The sequence below is a fragment of the Acanthaster planci genome, linkage group LG17 (assembly GCF_054643075.1).
Source record: "Acanthaster planci isolate LZ-2023a linkage group LG17, COTS_SCS, whole genome shotgun sequence".
Lineage (NCBI taxonomy): Eukaryota > Metazoa > Echinodermata > Asteroidea > Valvatida > Acanthasteridae > Acanthaster > Acanthaster planci.
This window is the reverse complement of record NC_141793.1, coordinates 5,987,098-5,996,653: the sequence shown is the minus strand read 5'-3', so window position 1 is coordinate 5,996,653 and position 9,556 is coordinate 5,987,098. Positions and strand designations below refer to the sequence as shown.

At 43.6% G+C, this 9,556-nt stretch overlaps 1 protein-coding gene across 2 annotated transcripts; it reads left to right on the top strand.

Annotated features, from left to right (window-relative positions):
• The first annotated feature begins 1,111 nt into the window (after nt 1–1,111).
• On the top strand, nt 1,112–9,545 carry tmem203 (transmembrane protein 203). Of its 2 annotated transcripts, none has more exons than XM_022253534.2 (2): nt 1,112–1,340; nt 9,143–9,545. In XM_022253534.2, the coding sequence occupies exon 2, from the start codon at nt 9,144–9,146 to the stop codon at nt 9,543–9,545; it is 402 nt and encodes a 133-aa protein (XP_022109226.1). In that variant the 5' UTR covers nt 1,112–1,340; nt 9,143. The 2 variants fall into 2 exon arrangements, with proteins under 2 accessions (XP_022109226.1, XP_022109227.1); XM_022253535.2 differs by lacking the exon at nt 1,112–1,340 and adding an exon at nt 1,366–1,599.
• Nucleotides 9,546–9,556: the final 11 nt, after the last annotated feature.

Below are 9,556 nucleotides of genomic sequence, written 5' to 3'. Positions count from 1 at the left end.
TCGGGGGTGTTGGTATGTATGTTATTGAAGCCAGTGAACAATGCTGATTTTACACTGTTTTCAATGGGGCTTGAATTGGTAGCAGACACGGTTCTAGAGCCAATTTTTTTTGTTGTGGCTAGACCCTCCGCACATGACGTCACCTTTTTACTTTCGCTTCTGCTCTTTTGCATTTTGGGGGGCTAGACAAAAGTGGAGGGTAGCTGAAGTTCCCCTTCCCCAACCGCGCCTGATTAGTGGACAGTGCACCCCTAGCCCTAGATTGGACACCTGGTACCCAGCCAGAAACCGTACAAAGGTCGTAAAGGTGCAGACCAGTAAGTCAGTTGCCATAGACAACAGTGATAAATATCCCCACTTCAAAAAATCAGGAAAAATACAAGTTTCACAGGTGTTTAAGACACATATCAAATTAAAGCTCACATCCTCATCTTCCATTTTCCTTTCAATTTTTAGTGGCTTAACCGATGAGTTTTGAAGATATTTCTCTCCAGAGAAAATCGCCCCTAAAAACAGTCAGGAGGCCCATCGCCATTTTGGAACTTGATGCCTACACTCCATGGAAAACTACAGCAATTTGGAGGGCCCCGTTTGGTCCGATACTTTCAGAAATACAAGCTGACAGTCTAGTCCTGCCCCCACGGACGTGTATAATAAAATCTGGACTCGCAATACCCTTAATCAGCTTATAGAGTCACTGAATCCACTCGCCGAATACAAAGCTTTCCTGGCAATGCCCGCCTTTGTTCTTCCCGACGTCAATAGAAGGGAGCCAACCCACGCTTTTGTTTTCGGCTCGGTGAAATGGCCGCTGGTTGGCTTATTTTTCGTACAAAGGCGTTGCAAGTCCAGGTTTTTTATATACATGTACGTCCGTGCTTGCCCCTGCATTTCATCCACGTTACAAAAACACCCAGTCCACATGCCAAGAAAGGCTCTAATCCGGTTCGTAAGTGTGACGTCGCTAGCGCTTCAGTTTAAACCACGCCCACTGCACAAGTGCACTGTTCATGTTACCCCCGCCGTTTACATGGAACTCAACCATGGGACCGGCTGGAAGAGAGCGCGCGATTCGGTTCAATGATAGAGGGCGCTTTAAAGTTATGTTTATGAAAACTGTATACTCGATGCATGCACGGCCGGCATTGCATGTTGCGTGTGTCATTAATTGTGTACGTATACTGTACGTGGAAAGTTGTGAATGTACATGTATTTGCGATGTGAATACCCTAGCACTAGCACTGCAGTTTATGCACCCGTATCGATATATCGTGACTTGATATTTATTCAGCCAAACTCTGTTTACTGAGTTCTTCTGACCCGAGGAATCATGTTTTCAGGTAAGCCTCCGCCTGCGTGACTTGTAATTTCACGAAACCGATTCAACGGGTGTCGGTCACTTCGCCCGATTTCCACTTCGCCCCACTGATTATCGTTCATTTTGTTCTTCAGTAACTAAGAGAGGCATAGGCCTAGGTGCAAGTAAAAACAGCGACGTTTGAGTAACCAAATAACTATTGGAGAATCCAGTTTTCATGGATTTTAAAGGCCAGAACAATGCTTCCGATTTCCCGACCGCGCGCCGGACCCAAATTTTCGGTGAGACCTTAAAATTTTTATTGGCAAATTAGGAAAAAAAAAGTTTTTCGGAAAAATGTTGCATCCTGACTCCACTTCAGCAGTTGTGTACAAAGTCTATGGGGAACGAAGAGAATTTTGTTAGTATTTCCCAACAACAACAGTAGGCCTAAATGTTTCTCAGTCCAGAATTCATGTCTTTCCTGCATTTCTATAATGACTGACTTTCATTGAGATGATATACTGATAGGTATGATGAGAAAAGTGGAGACAAGATGCAACATTTTAACCAAGCTTTCTTCATGTTCCGTTGTCGCAGTGGTAAAAAACTCATACGCAAAGCACAGGTTCCTGCCGTGCTGCACCTGTGTAAGAGAATGCGTGATGGAGTGTGGCAACCAGTTCATGCCGCTGTGCCGGTGACTGTACTTGTACGTGATCCGTCACACATCGAAAAAAACATCGCTGTTACAAGATTTCTTCACCATAATTCTTACTATTTTGTCTGTGTGCGTATTTTCTGTGTTCATCAGTTTAATTTTAGGTTGTTTTGCTTGTACTTAAAGTGAGCATGTTTCCACAGAATTTCCTGCCCGCCGGGTACAGCTGTCTGGATGCATCGACAATTATTACCAGAACGATGTGAACAGAATTGTGTGTGTTGCTTTGAAATAAACTCGAAGAGGATGAGAAATAACCCCGATGCTAGTCCAACCATATGCGCTAATTCACCATTATGGACAACGCAGGTGACATTAATTTAATGTCGTAGACTTTTCTATAATAACTACACGTCGTTTGTGGAACTCCCTTCTCAACCATTTTTGAAGAGGCTTGTAACACACTCGAGAAAGGACAGTAAAGTGGAAATGGGGCAAAGTGGAAATGGGGCGAAGTGGGGGTGGGGTGATGTGGGGAGTGGGCGAAGTGGGGATGGGGTGGTGTGGGGATGGGGTGATGTGGGGGTGGGGCAAAGTGGTCAGGTGAGACGTGGAAATGGGGCGAAGTGACTGTAAACCGATTCAACGTTAAGCCAAGCTAGGCCACTTTAAGTACTTACATGTAGGCTTACTTCACTTCACTTTATTTCCATGTAATATAAAAGATAGCAATGGTATATATTTAGTTGATGGATGGAGACCCCCAAGAAGCATTGCTTGTTGAGTGGAGGACCCTCAGACACGAATGAAGCTAAACCAGGGTTCACAACCATGCACAATGCATGACATCTACATGTAAGATGCTCAACCAACCATAAAATTTCACGTGTGAAATTTGGCTCCTATAACATTCGGGCTTTATTTTCCTGAAAAAAACCTCCCTGTCCACAATTTCAATGCAGGATTCGAACCCACACCCCATTCATCACAAACCATTATGCTGTAACTGCTTGACTACCGCAATTCACACAGGTTGACGGTGTTTTTACTGTTGATTTACAAAGAATGGCAGCAACGCGAGTCTAATGCTAATACACATTGGACATGCGCAATACAATTTACAAACACAACCACCGTGGTTTGGCTTCATAGTATGATTGCGTGTATATCTCATAGACAATGATAAACACTTATGACAACCCTACAAAAACTACAAGCATTATTACTATTTAACTAAAAAAAATGCGCAAAAATGATAATGCAAACAGTAACATGTACATGGCTGTAACCCTGTGGTACAGCAGTGATCTCAAGTAAGTACCCATCGAGGTTTGAGGACTCGCGAGTCCCTCGAGAAAATAAGCTTCCCTTGAAGAATTTTCATCGAGCGAGATGGGGTAAGCCGCGAGCGAGATCGTGGGAGGTCGGGTGTGTGTCGAGTTTTATCGTGTGCTGCATCCGGAAGGCGATCACCACAGGGTTACTGGAGCGTTAAACAGTGACCTCCGCAGAAGTTGTGAGTGCGCCCGATTAAGGAAGCAAGGCGTCATTGCCCAATTATAAACGCTGCTATAGGACAACGGAAGACTAATTCGTATCAGCGCTGCAGAGCTATCTAGTACCGGTAGCATCTTTAACATTTCTTTTTAATTACTTTGTGAGAATTACTACATATACATGTATGGAAATTAAAGTGAGGATAGTTTTCAAAATCCAAGTAGCATAATTAATACGATATTTAGGGTGAGAAAGAAAATCTAAAGTGTCGCAGTGTCTCAAGTGAACGAGCTGTTCCACCGTGCAAGACATGCATCACTCAAGCGAGGGCGCATGAGAATTGGCTACTCAAAGTCCGTTAATTAATTATTGCTGTTTCTTTTTGCGTGTTTTTATTGTAAACTCTTTGCTTTTTGTTTTTGCCTTTCGGGTTTGTAAGTGGGGGTTATTTTTGGAAAAAAATTATTTTGTGTTTTGAGGCAGCTGTTCTGATTCGCCAACATTAATATGTAATTTCTTTGGAAGCGAGAATGTTTCCATTTCATCATACCCATACATTAATGTGGTGGGATTTGTATTTACAAGTTTGTGGGACCATTTTTAAAATTTATTTAATGCACGTAAATATATGACCCGGTACTTCGTAATCAGGAGTTGTTGAGGCTGTAATGGCCAAGTAGAGTGGGGATGTGGTGTAGATTAACCGCTTTGTAAAAATTCCACTTCCGAGTTTTGGATTTTGTGGTTAATAACCAATTGGGTAGCTGCAAGTTTAAACGTCACGGTTGCCTTGCCAATACTGTTGCTCAGCAAACATGAGAAATTGATGCCCACGTGTTAATACATGTAGTGGGCGTTCATGTTATTCAGCTTGCCATCACGTAACCCAACGTGTGATCAGGTACATGTACATGTACATTACATGAATTTGGGCATAAACTCATTTCAATGACATTGTGAGGAAATCCACTTCCTGGCCAACGCTTTTTTTGTTGGCAGCGAGCCATCTGTTGTAGTGTCTTGGCTGTCTACGGCTGTTTGCGATGATTGCCGAGTGACACCCTAAAAATACAACGTAGTTCGCCAATCAAATTGTGTATTGGGCACGCCTCATTCTATCAACCCTGCACATGTAATATGTACATGAAGTTTTACTAGTTCACCTTCGTCAATACAGGGTTTCCAGAACCGAATCACTTGTACATTCGCATGGGAAAAAAATCTTGCCGCATCACACAACCGAATTTAAGTGGGCTACAGATTTGTATGTCCCGTGATTGTCAACTTACAAATACAAGCACTGTGTTTGATTGGAATCTCAGGAATTCTTTACAGACATTTAGAGGGGATGTGTAAGGTAAATTCGTCTAGAGTGTGTGCAGGGAAAGGACGGGTAACTAGGGGGTACCCCTCCGTCCCATATATTGCCTGGTATAACAAATGGGCGGTTTCAAAGGGCGTGGCTTACGATGAAATGGCGTCACGTTCAATAATGTCCTGTTGGTAAACAAGCTAAAGTTGAGTTACAACGTCGCTCTCTGTCATTGTACTCGGTAGTATCCCTCATCATGGTCAAGAGATTGTCTCTCTATGCTAAAATGTGAATCACGATATTACATAGGTCTGGGGCGAGCCAGAAAACCATCTTGGACGACCTCCGGACAGACGGCATCATTGTCACCCGGCGAACCGTTCGTTTGTTCCTGAAGAAATACGAACAAACGGGTTCATTCGCAGACAGGCCAAGATCTGGACGTCCATGCAAGTTTTCTGAAGGTTTAAACAAGCTGGTCAGCGATCTTTATTAAAACGACAATGAGCTTTTGGCTCATGACGTATCTGTCATTCTCCACGAAATTTTCAAGATCAGTGTTTCAGCTGCTCATATTCGACGCATTCGAAGAAAGGTTGGATTGGTATGGAGCAGGCCTTCATATTGTCAGATTGTTCAAGGAAAAAACCGGGTCGATCGACTCAACTTCTCTCTTGAGGCGCAGCGACGGGGGGATACATTCGAAGACGTCATTTTCACAGACGAAAGTTCAATAGAGATGGAGCGCCATGGCCAACCTTTGTTTCCGGCAAAAGAACGCCCCAAGAAAGCTTAAGCCGAAGGCTAAACACCCTGTGAAACTTCACGTCTGGGCTGGGATTTCGAAGCGGGGAAAAACACCTATTTTGGTGTTTCAAGACACGATGGATGGTGACTTCTACCGCAAAGAGATACTTCAGGAGACTCTGCTTCCATTCTTGAACAGGCGATTTCCGGACGGCCACAGGTTCCAGCAGGATAACGATCCCAAACACTGCGCCAAAGCCACAAAGGAATTCATGGGACAGGCAGGGATCAACTGGATGAAGTTTCCAGCAGAGTCCCCCGATCTGAACTGCATCGAGAACCTATGGCACAAGATGAACCACTTCTTAAGAAGAACTGTGAAGCCTACCAAGAAGGAAGACCTTGTTCAAGGCATTCATCTCTTTTGGCATACGAGAGTAACCGTCAAATCATGCACCAGGTACATCAACCACATCCAAAAGGTTATTCCAGAAGTCATCAGGAACGAAGGGCGAGCATCAGGCTACTAACTTCACCAAAACCCAAACGGCCCTTTTCAGGGCCAACACATTAAAAAAGAGAGATTCTGAAGGCTGTCTGTTATAATTGAATGGCCCAACGAATAAAATGTCGACCACCCCCAAAAAAAGCCACTTAAAATCTTTAAAGACATCTGATAACAGCTGATCGGTGAGCAATCAGACAATACACGAAGCAAATACATGTACAACTTCAGATTCCAGTACGGGGTTAAAAAGAACAAAATACACAAAATCATAAGATGGTTACAAGAGTTATGAAGTACATGTAATAGAGAAGACAGAAACAGTAAATTAAATTAATACTAAATAACAGAAATTGGGAATGTAAACTGGAAAAAAAGGTTCCCGTCAATTATAGCCGCCAACAACAGGCCTATCTGCTGAATCCAAACGAATTTGGGTGAAACGTATCCGTCAATCACAAGAAATCAGTAGGCTTATTCGCTGAATCAAGAAAGCTATTTCTAAGGGCGAATGACTACAAGAAACAAATCTAACAAGGAACCAAAAATTTAAGTTCAGTGTTTAAACACAGAAAACAGACAAGTTTAGCGAAATCAGAGGATTAGGTTTGACAATTTCCAAAGTAATAAAAGGATAAGATGATGGTTAATAATAATAAAATCACTGAAACTTAAAACTGATGGAAAGTGATATAGAAACACATAAGTAACTTTAAAAGAAGCAATTTCATGTTGCTTTTTTATCAGGCACTCAGTCCTCTTAGAGAATACTTGTACATGTATTCAATGCGCTTGTTCATGATACGAAAACGGACTAGGAGTTCTGTCATTCCTCCTTTGTTGGATTGTGGATTTTTAGACACTGTCCGACGCGATTCTCACAGCAGGAAGAGAATCCTTTGCCCTGACTCCCTTTTTGAATTCGTTAACTTTGATTTTGGCATTCTGGTTCAGAGAAAATCTGGCATTCAAAATCAGTCATCTTCAACAATGAGTAAGTCTTCTTTGCTGGGTCCTACAGCGTGAACTGCGGTTTACTACATCACAGATCATCCTAGCTTTATTGGGTACTGTTTTGAATTCGGTACTTTGGAGTCGGTAAAGCGGGGTGCATGAATGCACTAAGGGATTATCACCTACACAGACTCCAGAGCGTGCCTGTGTGTGTGGGGGGAGAACATGGGGCACTTGAACCCCTTGATTCTAGCGTAAGGCTTTCTATAGCCCCCCCCTCGATTAAATGTTGAATAACCCGCTGATGGACTTCCTATATGTACAATGTATTAGAGAAACCGGTTACTTGAGAATGCATGTTTGGTTTTTGCCGGAGACCCTTGTAGTTTCTATATCTTCTGCATCTTCGGCAACGACATAAATCTGTACTAGGTAGGCCTTTCCCATACACAAATCATATTTCTCGTGGAAGTAGGGTTTGTGGTATGTGAAATTCACATTGTGTGGACGCATTTTGTAGATCGTTCGGAAATCCTTTTTTTTTTTTTTCCCGAAACTTGTACCTTGAAGGGGAAATTAGCCATGGTTGTGTGCTCTTTTGTCAACTTGAAGCAGCTCATTTTGATCGTTTTTGCTTTTAAAAAACGTTTTATTAAAAACCACATCGTATTGAATTCCACCGTCGAGGAAAAAGTACCGGCGCAAATTTAGAATGCGATCTATGAACCAAGCCGTGCTTCTGCTTTGTGTTTATTAGCCATCATCAGTGGGCCAGACTCCCGACGTTCTACACAGGCAGGGCTTGTGTGCATTCCAAGTTGGGTGATGGACAATACCTTCACGGGTCAGTGAACAGTAGAGTCCAGGGCTTCTGCGAAGTCTTTCTTCCTTCATGGGCTCTTAGTATGTCTGTCGTGTGTCTGTCGTGTGTCTGTCGTGTAAGAACGAGCAAACATCGAGCGAGATAGGGTGAGTGCCAGCGCTCGTAACACACATGACCCCCCTCGAACTCGAAAGGGTACTTACTTGAGATCACTGCTGTATATAACATAATTGTTAGATAAATACTTATTAAATAATTTCTATTTATATTTACGCTTAAACATAGAGGAACTGGCAATTTTTTTCAATGAATTGTCAATTGAGCTGCACAGCTTTGGCCCCTCATGTTTTACAGTAGATTTAGGAAATTCAGTACTTAGCGGTACATGTAGCTTCGAGAACTCGACTACTCCGTCACACTCTGTGTGATTTATGGCCAACATGGCTTACATGGTGTCGTAAGCTATGGGTTTTTGGAATCGAATTTGAGAAAGTTATCAAATTTTCCCTGTCAGCAAACCTGAGTGATAGGCCTACATGTACCTCTTGAAAAGAGGGATAACAACGTTTCAGAGCATGAGAGGAATATTTTGGAAAAAACTGAGATTTTTGCTCACCAATTTCTCGCTCCCACCCACCGACTGTCGCTCCGTTCATACCATTCGTGTTTATATCAGACTGTGCATGCGCCAATCCCACCAATGACCACGGTTGCTTCCCATCTTGGTTCGCCCATTTTCATCCTGTCTGCTGCTGTGACCTGGAAACACCCATCGGGCGGGACGTGCGACATGTGCTGTGCTGTGTAGCGGTGACATACCGCGAGACTGAATGAAAACTGAATGAAAGAAACGATATCATTCCCGTTACTTTTCATAAAAGTTCCCCTGTGGTATTCTCTCATTTTAATCCTTCGTTTTAGCCATTACCTTTGTGAGTAGAGGTACCATTTTAGGAAAGTCAGTATTTGGCTGGATGTGTGACACCGTATTGACCCACATTGTGTGAGGCTTGACGCCTACAGACCGTTAGGATGACCATGTTTATTGTGACATTTTCCTTGTCAAATCGCCTGACTTGGAATAGGGCCCAGCTCGTTTTGCTGTAGGCTTGGAAACTTGGTGTTCCGATTGCTGATTTTTCAATGTTGGCAGATACATGTACGTGTGTATGACAAATAATGCAGACTGATGCATTCGGCAGGGTTTCAAGCCAAAGTACCCAGGGATGGCGGATCGTGAAGCGACCTCTGCTACCCAAATGTGCATTGTAAATCTGCAATTTTGCATGTTCTTGGTTTCTGTAAGTCACATGATATGTGACATCATCATGTCTTGTTTTCTCCAGGATGTTGTTCACACTAACAGAGACAGTGCAGTGGCTTGGGGTGACTGTTTTTGAGCTGTGGGTCCACACCGTCTCTCTGCTAGTCTTCAGCATCCTGTTGACCCTCAAGCTCCAGGGGGCCTGGGCTGGTAGCTGGTGGCTGGTCTTCGCCCCTCTCTTCACCGGTGACGGCCTCAGTGCCTACTTCATGGCCATTGTGGCCATCCGGCTCTACCTGTACCAAGGCCTGCGTGCGGCGGCTGTGCGGCTGTTCTGGAGCAGCGTCCTGTTGGCGCTGGTCTTCGTCTTCAAGATACTGCTGTGTAAACGGCTAGAGGGAGAGGCCGACATCCCTTGCTCAATCACCATGTCACCACTGTTTGCCATGCTACAAGTTCTTTTCATACGGGCCTGCCAAGTATAGCACTTTGCCTC

Bases quoted from the DNA above. Each gene is read 5' to 3' on its own strand.
- tmem203 (XM_022253534.2), top strand. From the start codon at position 9,144: ATGTTGTTCACACTAACAGAGACAGTGCAGTGGCTTGGGGTGACTGTT.